Source organism: Gymnodraco acuticeps, unplaced genomic scaffold (assembly GCF_902827175.1).
Source record: "Gymnodraco acuticeps unplaced genomic scaffold, fGymAcu1.1, whole genome shotgun sequence".
NCBI lineage: Eukaryota > Metazoa > Chordata > Actinopteri > Perciformes > Bathydraconidae > Gymnodraco > Gymnodraco acuticeps.
In genome coordinates, this window is record NW_022990025.1 from 523,397 (window position 1) to 545,371 (window position 21,975).

The 21,975-nt window shown below is 46.5% G+C and overlaps 2 protein-coding genes across 4 annotated transcripts in view; both read right to left on the reverse strand.

The window, feature by feature from the left end:
• Nucleotides 1-21,975, reverse strand: part of cabcoco1 (ciliary associated calcium binding coiled-coil 1) — a 45,295-nt gene that overhangs the window by 15,349 nt on the left and 7,971 nt on the right. The window lies entirely within an intron of this gene.
• LOC117545178 lies at nt 1,291-21,884 on the reverse strand. 3 transcript variants are annotated; one of them, XM_034214867.1, is made up of 10 exons: nt 21,830-21,884; nt 20,733-21,179; nt 20,391-20,469; nt 19,897-20,174; nt 13,158-13,203; nt 12,684-12,785; nt 12,310-12,542; nt 12,016-12,194; nt 2,110-2,286; nt 1,291-2,013 (listed from the first exon to the last, which is right to left on the reverse strand). In XM_034214867.1, the coding sequence occupies exons 2-9, from the start codon at nt 20,736-20,738 to the stop codon at nt 2,250-2,252; spliced, it is 960 nt and encodes a 319-aa protein (XP_034070758.1). In that variant the 5' UTR covers nt 20,739-21,179; nt 21,830-21,884; the 3' UTR covers nt 1,291-2,013; nt 2,110-2,249. The 3 variants fall into 3 exon arrangements, with proteins under 3 accessions (XP_034070758.1, XP_034070759.1, XP_034070757.1); XM_034214868.1 differs by having other exon boundaries at nt 2,110-2,635; XM_034214866.1 differs by lacking the exons at nt 1,291-2,013; nt 2,110-2,286 and adding an exon at nt 10,194-10,667.

Genomic DNA, 21,975 nt, shown 5'->3' on the forward strand with positions numbered 1-21,975 from the left:
AGCCCTACAAAGCTATTAAACATTTTGATGCGAGACTCGGTTGCAACAATCCACTTTATTTACAAATTATGTGTAGGCCTACACATAGAAATATTGCTTTTTCATTGCTCTCAATATAATAATACAGAAATAGATATAACTTATATGTCATTTCTTTATATAACTGAATAAATAAAGTGTTACAATTAGGGCTGTCAAGTTAGCGCGTTAATAACGCGCTAACGCAAAAAAAAATTAACGGCACTAATTATTTTAACGCGATTAACGCATGTGTATTTTTTTCCTCGGCCGCCCCGTAGTTTCAGAGCGCATCGAGTTTAAAATACCATCTACAAGCTGATGCTGACAGCCCCGCTCATGCTGCCTGCTTGCGGCAGACCACACTTCCACGCTCACCGGCAGGCACCGACTGGCCATCGGGAGGACCGGGAGGGTGTGTGTATGTGTGGCTCGAGCGAGAGAGAGACTTTACGTGTATTGTTGTTGATAGCATCTGGTGCTAGCTAGCTGCGCTAACGGATATAAGGAGCTGTTTAAATAAAAACAGAGGAGCGACATTTCGCCGACAACTGCGCCGAGCACTTCACTTTATGCAGGAAGCCAGACAGTGGGACATTGTACGAGAAGTCAGCACACTCAGCACGGATAGTGCGCAACATGATTGCAGCGTCCAGGCAGCTCCCGTTAGAGCATATGCCTTGAGTTGCACATAGCTCCAACGATCTCTCACACCACACACACACACACACACACACCACACACACACACACACACACACACACACACACACACACACAACACAACACACACCACACACACACACACACACACCACACACACACACACACACACACAACACACACACAAACACACACACACACACCAACACACACACACACAACACACCACACACACACACACACACACACACACACACACACACACACACACACACACACACACACACACACACACACCACACACACACACACACACACACACACACACACACACACACACAGTATTGTATTATTGTATGAGAGAGGTTCCAGGTTGAATTGAGCCAAATATTTATAATGTTCAGAGGTTGTTGTGTTTAATATTCATCAGAATATTTGTCATTGTTCAAATGATAATAAACATTTGCATAAAGCATATTTGTCCACTCATATGTTGATAACAGTATTACAAACTTGAAAAATATTCCTCTAAGGTACATTTAGAACAGATAAAAAATGTGCCATTCATTTGCGATTAATCGCAATTAACTATGGACAATCATGCGATTAATCGCGATTACATATTTTAATCGACTGACAGCCCTAGTTACAATACAATTTTGAGTGTTTACATTAGTTCTTAACATTACAACTTGTAACAAGGATTTACAGATTGAATGGATATACATGGAGTACATTATTATGTACAGTATGAATACAATACATTTCTATATACATTATATACAGTATGCAGGATTTATATTGACAGGCATTATGATTTGTGTATTTAAAAAAACAAACATGTGCATTTAACCTTAAAAATGTAATCTATAATCAAATTAAGTGGTATTTTGGTTTTAAGAGGCTATTCACAATGTTTGAAGATGTGTCAGGAGAGTTCTTCTGAGCCTTTTGATGACTGATTATGATGGTTACGGTTGGTTGGAGGCCCATTTTGGATCCTGGAAAATAGTTGATCTCAGAAAGCTGTTTGGTTCCATAGCAGTAACTTGGCTGTTTAGATCCTGAGTGCAGGAAGGGGTGGTTACACAGGGAGGGCCGGAAGGGTTGAAGGAGCATATTCATAATCGTCCAGTTGAAGGGGTCAGTTTTCTAATCCATGTCAGAATCAGAGTCACTGTCATAGTCATCAGCTGAAGCCCTGTGCAAGAAATTCACATTTTCTGCTCCAGACAAAACTTGAAGGTTGCAACTTCCTCTCTGTGATGTTCTGCCGCTTTCTGAGGATGGTACTCTGCAGACCTCTCAACCCCTCTTCACTTAGGACCCAAATCTTAAAAGTAAAACACAATAAGATAAAGCCAGTGTTGGAATAACATCATTGTAATAATGTTTTTCTGTTAATGACATTTATAATTGAAATACATACTTTGCATTGTCTCACTGGAAAGCAGGCAGGACAGCTCTTTCAGGCCATCACCACGGGTTTGAAGAGCTCTCCAATGGTGGTCCATCTCAATGAGAACAATCTTCTTCTCCTCTTGAAGCCTCCTTATTGCATTGACAATGTCAAATGCCCTTCTCTTGGTCGTTAGATCGACAGAGTCTGGATTGCATTCATGGAAGAGAGAATTATGTAAAAAATATGTCAAACTTATACAGACTTGTGTACATACCACTGTGTGGTAGCTGCCATGGCCAAGCATTCTCCTCCTCCGACAAAATGTTCTCCAAGCAAAGAGTTTCTGTACTTGGAGCCATTCTGTTGTAACTCTCTACAACCGAGGTTAGGATCTCCTTCTCCTTCCTGATCTTGCACCGGATCCTGGCACGAGCTTTGTTGCCGTCTGTATCTTTATAAAGTCGATGAGAGCGTCTCTTTATACTTACAACCAGGACCTCAATTCTGCTGGCCAAGGCATCAGCATCATCAGTAGTGGTTTTTGTTGATGTTGCTGCTTAGAAAGAAGTATGTGGTTTAATACATCATATTAAAACACTTATTAAATAGCTTCACTTCAACATAACCAGTCTAGACACATAGCTTAATTACAATTTGAACTACAGTAAGATATATCCTAATTTGGATAAAGTAATATTGTACTATTCTTATTTAATTTGTAGTTACATTTGAACAGCATTTCAAACGATAAATTCAATTATGTGAATAGCGAAGCTGTACGTTTAATTTCTTTATAAATATCAGTTAGATGGCAATCTGCATTAAAATAAATAGAAAAAACAGTAATACTGTAGCGATCCTGATAGGCTACTCAGGGTGCCACTTAGGCATCCCCCGTCTCTCTGTCAATCATAGAGCTGCACCGTGATGGTGGCTGAGGTGCGGGCCTGTGGTTAGTGGAGCGGACGGGGGAGGGCGGGGAGTTGTGACGTAGACAGTGCTATATCTTGTGGTTGGTTTAGGAAATAAGTGTGAGTGGAGTGTGCGGTAGAACCCACGAAGTGTACTTGACCTGTTATCATCTGTCTTCAAATACTAGTTATTAAAGCCTAATAACTACAAGCCTGTCTCCGACTCATCTTGGGGAACGTTACATTGGTGTCAGAAGTGAACTTTTCGAACAAGGGACGTCTATCCGGACGAGAGTCGTAACTGCGTCACGGAGCTAGCCGGTAAGCTAGCGGGGATGGAGAAGTTCAGCAAGATGGGAGTGAAGCAGGAACACAGTAGTGATGAAGAGGAAGATGGAGCATGCGGGTGGTCGAAGGACATGATAGAGGAGTTCATGAGTGCACGGGAGGTGAGAGAGCGCCTGAGAGAGTCGGCGGTGAGGATGGCTAGAGACGCGGGAATGTCTCCGTCTTCTGCGACAGTTCGCGCCATTTCCAAGCTGGAGGTAAACAACAATGGCGGCGCCCATCAACCCGCAGCAGCCGCCGCCGGGTCAGTGAAAACACCCAAATTCTCGGGTAAGGCAGACTGGGAGGCTTTCCATGCCCAATTTGAACTGCTTGCTCATGCCGGGGGGTGGTCAGTAGAGACTAAAGCACTACAGCTAGCTTTGTGCCTCACAGAAGAGGCTCTTTCATGTCTGCTACTACTTAGCCCTGTAGACCGACTCAGCTATGGAGCGTTAGCGGGGGCTTTGAAGAGGCGGTTTGGACAGTGTTTCCCGCCAGAGCTGCTCCGGAACGAGTTGAGTAACCGCTGTAGAGAGTTTGGAGAGACACTGCGTGCACTGGCTAACAACGTGGAGAGCCTGACACGGCGGGCGTATGCACACATGCCACCCGGAGTACAGAGTGAGCTGGCACGTGATCAGTTCATCTGGGCCCTCCGGCCTGCGGACTTGAGGGTCGAGGTACAGCTGCAGCATCCACAGTCCTTACAGGCGGCCTTGGAGATGGCTGTGGAGAGGGAGAACGTGTGGAGTGGAGCTGCTAGGAGCGGCGGAGTGCCGGCGGCGCCGGCGGTGAGGAGCTGCAGGGAGGAGGAGAAGCCTGCATGGGTTACCGAGCTGACAGAGATGATAAGGGCTGTTTCTCTGCAGCCAACACACAGACCAGACACCAGAGTCTGCTGGGAGTGTGGTCAGCCAGGACATTTTGCCAGAGACTGCACCAAGGCTCGGCGACGCCAGGGAAACGACGGGGGGCCCGCATAGAGGAGGATATGTGGAACCAAGCCCGAAGACTCCCCAAACAAACCACAGCTTTATTGCCACCGACTCAGACATCCGCGGAGGGAGCCCGACAGCACAGCAGGGGGAGCCAGACTCTACGCCCTCCTGAAAAAGATGATAGCACCGGAGTGGAGCCTGTCGTCGCGGTGGGCCGTGCTGGTGGGGACTCCTGCTATGTCCCTGTCGAGGTGGAGGGGGTGCCCTGTGATGCACTGGTGGACACAGGCTCTACAGTAACCCTGGTGAGAGCAGAGGTGTTGCCCAGTGGGACTATGTTCGAGCCGACAGCGGTGCGTCTGCGCACAGTCACCGGAGAGTTGGCGGCTATGAAAGGAAGAGGAGTGCTGTCTGTGTCGGTGGGGGGAGTGGAAGTGCGGCACCCCGTGTGGATAGCGGATGTACAGGACCCGTGCATTCTGGGTTTGGACTTTCTGAAGGCGACCGGCTGCCTCCTGGATCTTCAAGCCGGCACAGTGAGTTTCGGGGGGGGAGCCTGTAATTACTATGACCCGTGTCCACAACCCTGCTGAGCCTGCGGGGAGACCCCCGACACCCACCGTGAGTACCCTAGACACGGAAGCAAACCCTCCCTCCCTTCCTGTACCCACGGTGACGCCCACTCAGGACAATTCCCCACCTGTCACCCCCGGGCTGCGCCACCCGAGCACAGCCCCCCCCCAAGTACCCCAGACGGAGGTAGAAGAGGCTTGGTCTGCAGTATTGGAGGTGTGGAGGAAGAACTGTGGCGGCCTGAATCCCGAGCAGCAGGAGCAATTGGGGCAGCTCCTGCTAGAGTTCCAGAGCAGTTTCGCCATGAAGGAGGAGGAGGTGGGCCGAACGCATCTGGTGGAACACGAGATCGATACGGGGGACTCGCGGCCCATCAGGTGTCGCCCGCGGCGACTCCCCCTGGCTCGTCAGCAGGCTTGCGACGAGGCAGTGCAGAGCATGCTGCAGGCAGACATCATCGAGCCCTCAGACAGCCCACGGGCTGTCTGAGGGCTCGATGATGTCTGCAGCATCATCGACCATGACTACCGGCAGCACCGGTAGTCATGGTCCCGAAGAAGACAGGGGGCTGGCGGCTGTGCTCAGACTACAGACCGGTGAACGGGGTCACCAAGAAGGATTCATACCCCCTTCCCCGCATCGATGAGTCCCTGGACCTGGTTGCAGGGTTGTCGTGGTTCTCTTCCTTGGACCTCCGCAGCGGGTATTACCAAGTCCCTCTTGCCCCGGAGGCCAGACCAAAAACGGCTTTCTGCACCGGCCGAGGACTATGGCAGTTCAAGGTCCTCAGTTTTGGGCTGTCTAATGCCCCGGCCACCTTCGTGCGGTTGATGGACAGGGTGCTGTATGGGATTCCCCGCCAACAGTGTTTGGTTTACCTGGACGACATCCTGGTGCATGGCAGCTCGTTTGAGGCGGCCCTAGGATCGCTAAAAGTGGTGCTGGAGAGGATCAGAGACGCTGGGTTGAAGCTACATCCAGATAAGTGCCATTTCCTACAGAGAGAGGTCACCTTCCTGGGCCACAAAGTGGGGGGGGGGAGGGCATCGGCACCCTGCACGAGAAAGTGCAGGCGGTCACAGGCTGGCCAAATCCTCGCAACCAGAAACAGCTGAAGAGTTTCCTGGGCCTGGCCTCGTACTACAGGAAGTTTTGTACAGGGTTTTTCCTGCATTGCCGCACCCCTGTTCCAGCTGCTGCAGAAGGACAGGGAGTTCCTGTGGTCTGAACAATGTCAAGCAGCGTTTGACGGCCTTCGGCGTGCCCTGAGCGAAGCCCCGGTTCTCGTCCCAGCCAACCCCCGGCTGCCGTTCACCCTGGACACCGACGCAAGCGGCGTTGGGGTAGGCGGAGTGCTATCCCAGACTACACCAGAGGGGGAGCGGGTGGTGGCATACTTCAGCCGGGCGTTCAACAAAGCGGAGCGACGATACTGCGTTACCCGCAGAGAACTTTTGGCAGTGGTGCTGTCCATCAAGCACTTTAAGTACTACCTGTGCGGGCAAGCGTTCACGGTGAGGACGGATCACTCTGCATTACAGTGGCTCATGACGTTCAAAGAGCCAGAAGGGCAGGTCGCCAGGTGGCTAGAAGAGCTCCAATCGTTCGACTTCAGGGTGGAGCACCGGGCTGGGGTGCGCCACACCAATGCAGACGCCCTCTCCCGGCGGCCGTGTATCGCCGGCGGATGCCACTACTGCGAGAAGAGAGAGACTCGCGAAAAGGAGCTGCTGGAGGAGGACATCGTCTGTGCGGCAGCGCAGCAAGTGGAGGAGGCTATCTGCAGGGAGCTCCAGACAGTGGATGCGTCAGAGTGGAAGCAACAGCAAGAGCTGGACGCCGTTCTTCAGCCTGTACTGCAGTGGGTTGAGTCGCAGCAGCGGCCACTGTGGGAGGAAGTGGCAGCGCTCTCCAAAGCAACAAAGGGGCTGTGGTCTCAGTTTGAGTCTCTACGTCTGTGTCAGGGCATACTGCAGCGGGCGTGGAAGGAGCCAGCAACGGGGGAGAAGAGGTGGCAAGTGGTGGTTCCTAGGGTCCTGCAAGAGGTCGTACTCAAGGCCATGCATGGCACGGCAGGCTCTGGTCACTTTGGAGTCACTAAGACCCTCCGCCGCCTTCGTCAGGGCTGCTACTGGGGACAGTGCAGGAGGGATGTCGAAGACTTCTGTCGCCGCTGTGATCCGTGTACGGCACGGAAGGGCCCCCCGGGGCGTTCCCATGCTCTGCTGCAACAATCTCCCATCGGGGACCCGATGGAGAGAGTAGCGGTTGATGTGGTGGGGCCGCTACCCTTGTCAAACAGGGGTAACCGCTACGTTCTCACGGCCATAGACTACTTCACAAAGTGGACAGAGGCGTATGCGCTCCCTGACCAAGAAGCAGAGACAGTCGCGGATGCCTTGGTGTCCGGCATGTTCAGCCGGTTTGGAGTACCGGAGACCCTGCACAGTGACCAGGGGAGGAATTTCGAGTCCCGGGTGTTCACCTCCATGTGCTCTCAACTGGGCATTCACAAAACACGCACCTCCCCCCCTGCGACCACAGAGCGACGGACTAGTAGAGAGATTTCATCGCACCATGGGACAGCAGCTGGCCATCCTCACGTCGCGGCATCAGCGCGACTGGGACGAGCATCTGCCCCTGGTGCTCATGGCATGTCGATCTGCAGTCCAGGAGTCATCAGCCTGTTCGCCGGCCCTCCTCATGCTGGGGAGAGAGCTTCGAACCCCTGCGGTGTTGGCGTTTGGTCGGCCACCAGATTCCCTGGACACGCCTCCTGGTCCTGAGTACGCAAGGAGGCTGCAGGACCGGCTTGAGTCCGCTCATGCCTTTGCCCGCGAGCAGCAGAAAAGTGCTGCGGTGAGACAGAAGCGGAACTACGACATCAGGACCAGAGGGCAGCATTTCCGGGCCGAGGAACTGGTTTGGGTCTACAGCCCACAACGAACGAAAGGCCGGTGACCAAAGTTGGACAGTCAGTGGGTGGGTCCTTGCCGAGTACTGGAGAGGGTGGGGGAAGTGGTCTACAGGGTGCAGCTGCCACCAAAGGGGAGAAAAGAGGTGCTCCACAGAGACAGGCTGGCTCCGTACAGAGGCGTCGCTTCCCCACAGACCGAAGGAACCTCGGGACACACAGACGTCCCATCGACATCCCTCCGCAGACCCCCCGGCGGACAGAGCAGCAGTCCCCCATCAAGGACTGAGAGTCCCCCCAGTCTTTCGGCGCCTGGGCCAGATCCGGCAACCCCAGCCCCCCTGCCGAGAAGGCAGACACGACCCCCGGGTCGTTTCAGAGACTTTGTGTGGTAGTAAGGTTATAGTGAGACCCCCCATCTCCTGTAGAGGGCAAGAATGCGCCCTGGTCTCACTGGAAGGGACGGTAGTCCACCCAGTTCTTCCTAGTCAAAGTTCAGTGTGTAGGTGTAGTGTGGGGCTGTGTTTAGTTGTTCCTCGTAGGCGAGGAATTTTGTAGTGGGGGGGTAGAGACTATAGAGGGCTGGGATTGTGGTGGGTTTTCTGTGTTTTCAAAGGCTACTGGTTTGGTTGGGGACAGCCAGTGGGGTAGTCCCTGCAGTGAGCTGGAGAGGGTGGGGGGAGTGTTTTGTACTGTGTTTTATATGTTACTCGTGGGCGAGGAACTTTGTAGTGGGGGGGTAGTGTAGCGATCCTGATAGGCTACTCAGGGTGTCACTTAGGCATCCCCCGTCTCTCTGTCAATCATAGAGCTGCACCGTGATGGTGGCTGAGGTGCGGGCCTGTGGTTGGTGGGGAGGGCGGGGAGTTGTGACGTAGACAGTGCTATATCTTGTGGTTGGTTTAGGAAATAAGTGTGAGTGGAGTGTGCGGTAGAACCCACGAAGTGTACTTGACCTGTTATCATCTGTCTTCAAATACTAGTTATTAAAGTCTAATAACTACAAGCCTGTCTCCGACGCTTTGGCATGAAATACCGAGAGGAAGGGCCTTATCTGGAGAAGGTGCTGGAGCTCTGGGCAGCTCTTTGTAACTTTTTGAAGGAAGGGCCAACATTTACATGTGACATCCATACAAAAAAAAGTTATATTCCTGCTGGCCAGCTTTTCTTGCAAGTACAAGGGATAGGGCAGGGGTGCCCAACCTTTTTTGAACCGAGAGCTACTTTTAAAGTTGCCAGTCTGCCGAGATCTACCAGTCCAAATAGAGAGGTGTAGCCATTACTGACAGCCTACTACCAGGTAAATACACACTTCTACTTGAATAAAACTGACCTTTGTACGATTAATACTTCATAAAATACTGCAGATCCTTTATCTTACCTCTTTCTAATCTACACACATACAAGTATTTAACTGAAGTTACACACCAGTGTTGTTGATACAGAGTTGGAGTGTATTCACACGTCACATACTACAGTGGGTAATGTTTTCAAGAAACATTGAACAGTGCTGCCACATATGACACAGGGAAAAAAGAAAATACTCTAAACCCTTTCTTTGCCATTATATACAAATAGTGTTGCTACAAAAGTATAAATTAGGCTTACTAATAAGACAACTCAGATCTGAAGCTACACAGGAATCTGCTGCCAAAGTGCAATAAAAAAGACAAAATAGAATCAAACCCTTTTTTTGTTGCATTTTAGTAGAGTATAAAAATAAATGCCTTTAAAATAGGATGCAAGCAACACTAGTTTCTTAACCTGAATTGATAATAGACTATAATCAATTTAAGTTTGCATTCTTATACCATTTTGTACAATAATTATAATGAATGAGTTCAAACAAACTAAAACTTACAGCTGATTAATAACGGTATCTAACTTGAGTTTTTATTATATCAAAAACCTGTTGAAATGCTACTGTTATTTTTACTGTCCCAAAAAAGCGCGTCGGCAGCCTCCAGGAAAGCTTATTTCACAACTTTGCCGTCTTTGAAAGACTTCATGTGTTTCGCAAGAACGTGACTGACACGATAAGATGCTCTGGTAGCAGCCTTGCTCTTGTTGTTGGGCCTGGTGAAAATTGACTGCTGTGTAGGGAGGGAATTCCGTTTCATAGCGTTTGTGCACTGTTTTGAAATGCCGCTCCTAAATAACCCTTCTTCGATAAAGCCACGCTCGCATTGCAGATGAGACAGATGGACTTTGAATTGGAATAGATACAAAAATAATCATCCTCCCACTCGGAGTGAACATTATATATTTTGGGCTTTTTGGCTTCTGCCGTAATTGCGGTCTTGTGTGTGTGCGGACTGCCACTCCTGTTGACACGGACAACGTCAGCGAAATAGTGCCCACTGCCCACCAGCCACGCCCCGACACATGGGGTCACGCCGGCCAATCACAAAGCTTTGATGCGTTCAAGTGCATTATTCTGGCACAGGAAGATTATGTTACAGGACATTAACAGAATGTTGTTGTTCTATTTTTAGACACATCTCGCGATCGACTGGGAATCTCCCCGCGATCGACCGGTTGGGCACCCCTGGGATAGGCAAATATTTCTCCCCTGTACATATTCAGTGCACAGAGCAGCACTCCATGGCGACACACCGCAAGCTCCAGGCCCAACTAGTCTAACTTGCTGCTGGATCTTTTGGAGGTCTCTCTGGCTGCTGACCACTCCCCTCCACAAACACCTCTTCCTAACATATGGATGATGGTTGATTAAATTGATCCAAAGACCAACTCTTCAGTAGAAGTTTATAGTGTATATAGTTAGTTATTTTTGTTAATATAATAATTGTAGTCTTTAATTGTACATGTTTGGTTGTGCTGTGAATGTAGTCCACAAATCTTGCTACATCTTCATCCTTGGATATGAAGACCCCTTCAAAGATGGCCTGTTCCTCAGATCTAAATAGAAAAAGGTTAGAGTATCTTAGAGTGTAGTGTCAGGGCTCGACATTAAGGACTGCCCGATGGCCCGGGGCCATCTAGTATTTAGCTCGGGCAATGAAGCCTCACCTGCTGATTGCCCGATCGGGCAATCTATTATGCCAGTATCATGCAGCTCGCGGATCCAGTAATGAGTGACCCGACAGTAAAACTAAACATATCTATAACTAGTTTAGGTAGTTTGAGAGGTAATTAAAATAGCTACGTGTGATATTCTAACCTGAAGTGTGTGTTTTGTCCGCTCACCGCTGCATGTGATCATGCAGAGCTGCGTGTCGACTCGTTAGCAGCAGCTGATCTCTCTCCTGTCAGATTAGACTTCACTCGCGTTTATGTCCATATCGATCAGATCCAGCTAGTTCTAGCTAATGATATGACTACCTGCTTATTAAAAGACACCTAAACAATAAGTGTCGCTATGCAACTGGGTGAGGCCACAAAGTATAGTGCAGCATTATGCATTTGTTTACATGCCCACCGGAATCCTGAGGCATTACCAACAGATCAACGCACAATCAACCCATACAGGACATCTCTTTCTTTAGACATTAGAATTGACTATTCTTGTCTGTCACATACTCTTATTGTCTGTCACATAAGTGGCGCAAATGAAGCGGTATTGCGCTAAAGGGAAATTATTTTGACCGGACATTTTGACCGAAGAGATTTAGATTTGCCGGCTAACGGGAACTCTGACGTCACCATTTTGTGTGCTTCGCGGATGCGCTCGGCTCCTCGGGTCTGCTCGGTCAGCTTCCGGATGAGGAGGCATTCGTTCTACCAATTTACAGTAGATAACATTACAAACATTTTTAACAGGGGCCATAATAGTGTAAATAATGTTTGTTTTGGCAGTTATAACTGAATGTAATGTTTTCTACTTTTTTACATCTGGGAAGGCATTTGCCTTCATCAGATGGAAAGTGTCTTGACCAACAACTTAAGTATTTCTTATAGCAATGCAGGGCATGCAAGCGAGCAAACACAAACAAGAACAAACAAACAAGTGAAATGAAGAATAAACTTGAAATTGTACAATATAATATTGTGGTGGTTCATCTTATAATTCAGTCTAGAGAATGCACCAGACAGCATCTAAGACCTGCAAACATCTAAATGTTCTAGGGGGAGTCCCCCCAAACCCTTCGTGCGTCATTTCGTCCGCGCTCATTTTTCAGGGCAATCTCTATTGGGCTCAGGGCCATCTGTAAATTAGCTTAGATGGCCCACAGGGCCATCTCCCAAAATCCTTAATGTCATGCGTGTCAGTGTACTGAAATAAATGAAAATATAGAAATGTTTGTACCTAGCTGAATTCTTGTACCGGTAATGCTTGCGGTTTCCATCCACTGAAACTGCAAGCATATCCGGGCTGCAGGCAGGACAGATGAAGCGCTCCTCCTTAACGATGTTGTCCACCTCAAACCGCACAGCTTCCCACTCAAAAAAACTTTTATGAAAGCTGTTTGCTGAGATCTTTCCAGCCTATTTCAAAACAAATAAGTCAGCAGCGAATAATCATTACCAGTAGCACACAGCTTTTAAATCCACAAAACAAACGGATGAACAATACTGTGGGATAAATCATTTTAATACTCACACGGCCAAAGCGCAAAGTTCTCTGATCAAGCATTCTTAAAAATGCTTGGCAGGACAGTCCTGGCACTGCCATCTTCATTTCTTCAAATGAATGAAAGATATCCGTGTCATAAATTGTGGCAAATTGCAGTGTAGCAGGCCAGTATCCACTCCGGATGAGATTGTCCACTCCAGCAGCCCAAGTGACATGACATGTGTCACAACTTAACTCAGGCATGCTAAGATCATGTCTTCCTAGAAAAAACAAAACACATCCCCTCTAATTTAAAATGTAGACAAAAGTCATGTGTAAATGTAAATATGTCACATATACACATCTATTGAAACGAGACATCGTTTTAAAATAGAATTAAATACAATTCTTTGCATTCTTACCATTAACTGTCACCACAGCAACAGCCTTTCCTGGGTTGACCCTCAATGAAACTGGCGAACAACTACAGATTTCTGCAGGCATTTCCACAGGCACAAGTCGAACTAAAAAAGATTGTTCAAGTGAAATGAGATCATTTGTATCGACTTAGAAAATGTGAGACAGATGTATCAAACCACTTAAAGAGCATGAGCCTAAATTTCAGTAAATTCAATAAAGGCTCAATAGCCATGAAGTACATTGCTGCAAAAGTACTAATAATAATAATAAATCGTAATTTTATAGCGCTTTTCAAAACTCAAAGACGCTTTTAGTACTGAAGAGATGCTCAGGAAGCTTACTGACATTGAGCTCAATGTAAAACATAAATGCATAATAAAGAAAAAAGAAACAAAAATGCATTGATTAAATTGTCAAATAAATGAGCTGAGTCCAAAAATAGGATATATATTGTACATTCACTAACTAGGACTTACCACAACGGTGTGACAGTCGCAGATTGATCTCAGTGTTTCTTATAAACTGTAGGGGCAGGGGAAAGGGTTAAGGCATGTAGTTTAGATTCAAATGAAATGAAAATCTATGATGCATGTGTATTATCCTCGCAACTAGTCGTTAAATGTCCACTTTTATGTAAGGTTTGAGGGTGTGGTTCTGCAAGCCTCATTTGCATATTCACCTGTCGCGGCGCGCCCAGAGGCTTTTTAGTGGGCGCGTCAACAGGATGCCAGAGGTGGTTCTCACGGGAGGAGGAAGCCTGTGTGTGGTGAATGCGGGTATTCAGCGGGATAGTTACGTTTTCTCAGCATGTATATATGTTAAAATGCAATGGGGAAGTAACTGAAAGTAACCGTATGTGAATATTGCATCGACCGACCTGGAAGCACGTCTCCTTGGAGAGGACGCACACAGATAGAGAGAGATTCTCTCCGACACAGGGTGAGATCGCTCCTTTGTGCCACGCTGGACCTCGTGTTTCCTTTTTGTGTGGAATATAGCCTGAAAAGGCCTACAAACATTTCTGTTTTTGCCGCCGACGGGCGCAGGAGCAACAGCCTTTTTTTGTCAATGAACAATAGCCTGGATTAGGCAGTAAAGACACTTGTTGTTTATCGCAGAGCGGACTGTTTAATGTTGTTTGTGTTGTTTGGCTGGAAAACTGTCAATATAATGGATCCATGCATTAAATCTGTCTCTGTTTATTTTGTTTAAGGAGCAGATTATCCGTTTATTATTTCTGTTTACATTTATAATATTATTTCATTCAAGAACCCCTTGTGCGTTTAATTAACACAACTATTTTAGATAGTTGATCGTTACAGATGGTGGCCAGTATGGGGACATGTAGGAGACTTAATAGATTTCTCTTTCCTCGCTGCACTATGGTCACTACATCAGCAGGTTTCTTAGCGCTCCACTTTTCCTGGGGCCTTTTGTTCAATTTCTCTTTTGCTTTTTGTTGATCCACTTTTCCCCAATATTCTTTTGCAGCTGTGCAATCTTTTTCCACTAATGTGCCTATTGACACCAGTTGGTCCACGGTTCTGACAGTTCCCCGAAGGCAACCAGCTATTCTGGGATTACAGTTGTTGAGTATTTTCCTCACCAACTCCGCCTCGGTGATATCGGGGTTTCCATCGTAGACAAAGGGCTCGGTAATCATAGGCAAAATCCCTCAAACACTGTTCAGGTAACTGCACCATATCCCTCAACTTCTCCTCCACTTCCATGAGGTAATCAGGAGGTAGGAAAGCTGCATGAAAAGCTTCTTTGAATTCTGGCCAGTTGTGTACTGTGCTTTTTGCTACACACCACCAACTATGCGCTGGCCCCTTAAGAACCCCAGATAAAGCCCCTATTAGCTCGGCATCTGTTAATGGCCTAACTTCAAAGAATGTTTCACAGCGATCCACAAAGTTCAAAACCTCTCCAACCTCCCTGGAACCACCAAAAGAGGGGAACTCCATATGAATGACAGGCTTTGAATACACCACCGGCGTACTGCTTGGATGGCGGTATACTGCTCCTACAGGTGTGATGGGGTTTATATTGTCAATGACTCCTGGTGGTTGTCCCAGCGGAAGTAGTTCAGTGAATGATGTCCTGCCGTGTGGCGCAGCATCAATAGTATCAAGTTCTCTTCTGGCAATCTCTGCTCGGCCGACAGAAACCCCAGCAGAGGGAACTGAATGAGTAGGAGTGGGATAACTAATATGAGGACCCGACACCCGAGTGTCAGTACCAAGAGAAGGAGCATGGGTGTGAGAGGCACTAATGAGAGGTGGTTGAGCTGGAGTGGTGCGACCATAAGACTTCTGAAAACTAGCACCAGCACTGACCAAGGGCCTATGGACAGCAGGGAGGCTTGCGCGCTTCAGCCTTTGGATTTCTGCCTTCCATTTTTCATCACGCCTTTGTAAACAGTCCACCAGTTTCTCTTCAAAGTTTTCAAAGTTGACATAACATGATGCTCCAGTGCTTCAACATTCTTATTCACGAAGCCTCTGATGCTATCTTCTCGGTTTAGCGCACTATTAACTGAATCTCTAAAATCAGCCTCAAGGGAGTTAACTCTCTCTATAACTGTTCCCAAGTCTGTGGAGAAAGATGCAAGAGCAGGATATGCATGGTAAGATGTACTATCCCAATCTCCTATACTTTCCTCCTGCTCTGCATCAGATATATAAAGAGAACCGATCAAAGAGGTAATATCAGTAATATATTTTCTTCTTGTTATCCATGCATCACCTCTGTTTTCATGGTGTTGCCCACTGGTCTCCTGTACTATACTACCTTCTTCAGACTCATTCTCTTCTAATTGTGCTTCCATATTCTGTTGTACATTTTCTTCAGAAGCCATTGCCTGACTATGGTTATTTTACACAAGTACAGAACACGTTTTTCTTTTCTCATCCAATCAATACAATTCAACCCATAGGCTTAGTGTCTCAGTAAACAAAAATATCCCAATTGGCAGTTTCAAAATCTCCAAAAATGTTCTCTTTAAATAATATCAGATTTTTAAATCACATTTCATTCCCCATACTGGCCACCATCTGTAACGATCAACTATCTAAAATAGTTGTGTTAATTAAACGCACACATCTATTGGCTGTGCCGCATGAGGGAGTATGAGGAATGCAGTGTAAAGCTGTTTTTGACACTGCATGTATATACTCCCTCATGCGGCACAGCCAATGGCTGGATGTAGTCCGGAAAGGGGAGCAACTGAAGCCCAGTGAGAACCAAAGCTTTGCTCTGGCTGACGGGAAGACATGCCATGGAGCCTTAGGAAAGGTACAGCTACTCTTCGGCTGGCATGACATGATGTGGTCGCTAGAAACATACATCATCGATGACAACAACCTGGCATTCCCCATCATTCTAGGCTTGGACTTCCTTACCAAGACCTCAACCATTATCAACCTGGGAGACCGAACATATGGAGTAAAGGGGCCAAGGGATTACGTGTTCTATTCATTCCTTTCTCAACCTGCTGAGATCCCGGCAGCTCCCCCCAGTGTTAGTCTCATAATAGCACTTCCGCTATCCAAGTCATTTCCTATTTAAGAAGAGACTGCCCCAGATTTTTCAGCTCATCCACCAGAGGTTAGAGAAATCTTGAAGGCTTGGCCAAAGGTGTGTTCAGGCAGTTTAGGGAAAACTAAGGTAGAAGAGCACAAGCTATTTACTACAGACGAGGTTCCAGTGCGCTGCAAAGCATACAGGGTATCACCCCACAAGCGTCAGATCATAATAGACCAGGTAGAGCAGATGCTTAGGGATGGCATTATTGAACCGTCACAGTCAGCCTGTGCATCCCCAGTGGTCTTGGTGCCAAAACCCGACATGTCCCCAAGATTTTGTGTTGACTTTCGACCTCTAAATGCTAAGACTCTGCAAGATGCCTATCCTATGCCACTTATTCATGAGTTGTTGGAGTCATTGCATGGAGCCTCATTCTTCAGTACCCTTGACCTAAAATCTGGCTACTGGCAAGTGGCAATGTCAGAGGAAAGCAAGGCCAAGACAGCAGTAATCACACCGATAGGCCTCTACCAGTTCAAGTGCATGCCATTTGGGCTGAAGAACGCCGGTGCATCTTTCCAGCGATTGATGGAAAAGGTCCTGGGGGAGCTGAGGGGAAAATCTGCTTTGTGTATATCGATGATGTAATCATCTTTTCACCCTCACAAGAACAGCACCTCAACGATTTAAACGCTGTGATGAAGAGACTTCATGAGGCCAATTTGACACTCAATCTGAAGAAATGCTATTTCTTCCAGCAAGAGTTAAAGTTCCTTGGCCATATAGTGTCTAAGAAAGGGGTTCAGGTGGATCCAGAGAAAACACTGGCAGTGAAAGAATATCCTACTCCCACAAATATCAAGTCACTGCAACGATTTCTGGGACTTGTGGGATGGTACCACAAATTCATTTCCCACTTTGCAGATATGGCAGCTCCCTTGCATCGCCTGACAAGGAAAGCGGTGGAGTGGATATGGAGCGAAGAATGCCAGCAAAGCTTTGAACACTTGAAACAGGCTATGGTCAGCGCTCCCATCCTAACACAACCTGACCACTCAATTCCTTTTGAGGTGCACACAGACGCTAGTGACGCCGGTTTGGGTGCAGTCTTAGTCCAAGCTACTAAGGAAGGGGAGCAGGTGATAGCTTATGCTTCACGGGGATTGAGAGGAGCCGAGTGTAACTACTCCACATCAGAAAAGGAATGTCTAGCTGTTGTATGGGCTGTTGAAAAGTGGCGACATTTTCTTGAGGGAAAATAATTCACGGTATACACAGACCATGCTGCTCTGACTTGGGCCTTCAACTGTCCGAAGACCTCTTCCCGGCTGACTAGGTGGATCTTACGACTCCAGCAATTTCAATTTAGGGTCCAATACAGAAAAGGCCTGCACAACATAGTGCCTGATGCTCTGTCCAGAGCGATTGCACATCCATCCGCAACTGCGTATGTTGCCTCAAACACCTCTCACTGTGCTTCTGACTTACCAACCACCCTATCAGACATACGAGAGGCCCAGGAAAGGGACCCTGAAATCAGTGACATGGCAAAACAGTCTGCTGCCATTTGTAAGCCAGATAGGATAGGGTACACTGTGTTACAAGGTATTCTGTATCGGCGGTCGCCTGTGAGAGTAGGGGGAGACAAATATCAGCTAGTGGTTCCCAAGAGTCGAGTAATATCTTTTCTGGAGTACTTCCACAACCATCCCCTGAGTGGACATCTGGGCAGACTTAAGACTCTTCTTAAGATCCTTGAGGTGGCTTGGTGGCAGTCTGTTAGGAAGGATGTATGGGCCCATGTAAAGTGTTGCAACACCTGCCAGGCCTACAAAGTGGATAATCAAAAACCAGCGGGGTTCATGCAGCCTACCCCGGTGGAGGAGCCCTGGGAAAAGCGGGCGATTGATCTTATGGGACCTTTTCCCCGCAGTAAAAAAGGCAATTGCTTTCTCCTCGTGGTTGTGGATTATTTCACAAAGTGGGTTGAGATGTTTCCCCTAAAAGACAGCAAAACTCACAAAATTGTCGCCATCTTGAAAGATGAGATCTTTACCCGTTTCGGTGTCCCACGTGAGTTGGTTTCTGATCGGGGAGCGCAGTTCACTGGCCATGAAATGGCCAACCTATGCAAATCCTGGGGAGTCACACAAAAGTTCACCACCAGCTATCATCCTCAAGCCAATCTCACGGAACGGTCCAACCGGACCATCAAAACGATGATTGCTTCTTATGTGGGGACACAACATAATAACTGGGATCAGTGGATCAGGGAATTTCGTTTTGCCGTCAATGCTGCCTATCATGAGACAACAGGGCAAACACCTGCAGTCCTGGCACTCGGAAGATCCCTGAAAGGCCCACTGGAGAGGTTTATCAGCCCTCCACCTCATCAACCTACATATACACTACTGGAAAGACAACAAAAGATGGTGGAACAAGTAAAAAAGAGAGTTGGAGTATGCCAAGTATTATAATACCCACAGGAGAGGTGCACAACTCCTGCTGGGAGACCTGGTCTGGGTCCGCACTCACCCACTCTCTAAAGCATCAGAGAACTTCTCAGCAAAGCTTGCGCCTAAATGGTCGGGTCCAGCTACAGTGGTGAGAAAATTAGGCCCTATCAATTACCAGATAAAGTGGAACGGCCAAAACAAGAAAATAGACACTATCAATGTGGTCAACCTAAAGCCCTACTTCGGGGTGCAGCCCCTCATACCTCCGGTGGGGGGGGGGGGGAACTGTGACAGTCGCAGATTGATCTCAGTGTTTCTTATAAACTGTAGGGGCAGGGGAAAGGGTTAAGGCATGTAGTTTAGATTCAAATGAAATGAAAATCTATGATGCATGTGTATTATCCTCGCAACTAGTCGTTAAATGTCCACTTTTATGTAAGGTTTGAGGGTGTGGTTCTGCAAGCCTCATTTGCATATTCACCTGTCTCGGCGCGCCCAGAGGCTTTTTAGTGGGCGCGTCAACAGGATGCCAGAGGTGGTTCTCACGGGAGGAGGAAGCCTGTGTGTGGTGAATGCGGGTATTCAGCGGGATAGTTACGTTTTCTCAGCATGTATATATGTTTAAATGCAATGGGGAAGTAACTGAAAGTAACCGTATGTGGATATTGCATCGACCGACCTGGAAGCACGTCTCCTTGGAGAGGACGCACACAGATAGAGAGAGATTCTCTCCGACACAGGGTGAGATCGCTCCTTTGTGCCACGCTGGACCTCGTGTTTCCTTTTTTTGTGGAATATAGCCTGAAAAGGCCTACAAACATTTCTGTTTTTGCCGCCGACGGGCGCAGGAGCAACAGCCTTTTTTTGTCAATGAACAATAGCCTGGATTAGGCAGTAAAGACACTTGTTGTTTATCGCAGAGCGGACTGTTTAATTTTGTTTGTGTTGTTTGGCTGAAAAACTGTCAATATAATGGATCCATGCATGAAATCTGTCTCTGTTTATATTGTTTAAGGAGCAGATTATCCGTTTATTATTTCTGTTTACCTTTATAATATTATTTCATTCAAGAACCCCTTGTGCGTTTAATTAACACAACTATTTTAGATAGTTGATCGTTACAACGGGAAAGGGCTTTATCCACAACAGCAGTTGATGGAGGCAGTGGCTGGAAGAATCCCGCTATCATGGCATCTCTGTTGTGTAGGACATGTCTGGTGTGCATGCCTACATCACATTCAGCGCAGAACAAGGGGCTTGGTCGACAGTCACTGCAACAAACAGCAGCTGGGTTGCTCCCACACTGTTGGCAGATGTGGTTTGCCACATTTTCTTGTTCCACTGTGTTGTTCACCAGACGTGGCCTCTCTGTCTTCCACCTTTCTGAAAAGAGACTTTTTCTAGTTGCCCAATCCAAGGAAGCCATGAGAGGAGCAGTTCGGGCTGATGCTTCCTGGACATCCTCTGAGGTATCGCTCAATGAGTGCTGGAGATCTCGTAGAAAACACTCTGTTAAAAAAGATAGAATGATAAATCAATATTATTTTATAAAATATCAAAGTGTACTGAGTGGCTATGGCTTTGAGAGGTGCAACAGCTTTGCTCATTATTATTATTATTACAAAATGAATATATTATGATTACAAACATTACATTTCCGATTCAGTATCAGATACAAATATATAAATATTCTGTTTAGGGCTTACGTAGACACAAAATACATACCAACAGTCTGGAGCAAAGGCCAACTCATGGCTAGTGTCAGGCGCATCCAAGGGAGGATCAATTCTCCGACAAGGACCAGCTGTACCAAAAACAAATCAACAAGATTAAAATTAAATTGTCCCTGTTACCCATAACTGCACAATGCACAAGCAGTCATATTTTCAGTTCAGGCCCCATAATCATAATGAATTGACTTTGATTGTCAACAATTGTTATCGTTGGTTTTAGTTTGATGTTGATACCTAAACATCAAGGAATACATATATTCCTTTATCTGATAAACTCACCGGTGACTAAATAATCTAGATTTCCTAAATATCTTCAATAATAAACAATACTGACCCTCATTTGACTGGTTACTGCTTGTTCTTGGCCTCGAATATATTATGTTTCCATCGATGTCTCTCTTTGTCCACCTTATGGTTGGTTCAGGTGTCTGGACTGGTGCTGCTACTTCCTCATCCTGAAGCTCACCAATCAAGTCATCAAGACTTTCCATCTCATTTTTGAGTTCTTCATTATCAAGAAAATCATCAAGGCTCTTAAATGGATCTTGGTGCTCTGAATCACTCATGGTGACAAAAACACAGAAAGGGACTAACAACAGAAAGATGGACAGATAAGATACACAGCTACACAGACAGAGATACACAGACAGCAACAGAGATAGGACAATTTCACAACAGCAAGGACAGGGAAACGATGGGGACGTGGCTCTTAAAAGTGCCTTTGTTTTGATGCTATTATAGCTTGTAATGGAGTTTAGCTTTCAGAATAACTTAGAAGAATCTGTTGAGAGAAGAAAAAATTATTAGGAATTGAACAACTTACATTTTAAAGTGGCGTTATATTTGTCAAAGAATGAACAATATCAACATAGCATGATTACAAAAAGACGGTTTTGAGCTATGGTAACATAGGTAACTGGAAATACATTATTAATGGTAACCATACAATTCCCTATGACTGTAACCTGTAAGATCTTATCTGAAAAATACAGGTCACCTAATATTTAAGGGGCTTGGCATTAGTGAACTTTTATGACTATTTAATTTGTTTTATTGTTGTGTCATTCATTTAATAAATAACCCCATTAAAAATACATAACTGACACATAATAACTACATTCATAAACAATCACAAATATTATTTCATGCAATAACAGGTGTCAGTCGTTTGCCACCTCTTGAATAAAGTTAAACTTCAAAGGCAACATAATCTGTGCTAGCTAATAGCTAGTAGCAGATAGCGAGCATTCTGCACATTAGTAAGTTATACTTTCTTTTTTTAATGTCTTAAAATGATTTACAGGCAAAAAAGACGACTACCCTGCACTTGCAAATGTTCCAACAATGACTTATTGGGCCGACATAAGGCTGTTTGTGCTGAATATTGAATGATTTTCTTGATTTCTGTCACATGTTTGTGGTGCTTCTTACCTGCTGGAAATCGCGATGTGCTTTAAAATCGTCGCATAGATGACGTCACACGTGCGCGCCGAAAACAGACCCGATCCGTCCCCCTGCCCGATCTGTGCCATACATCTTTGCATACATTCACATTAAATATGTATTCAGTATGATAG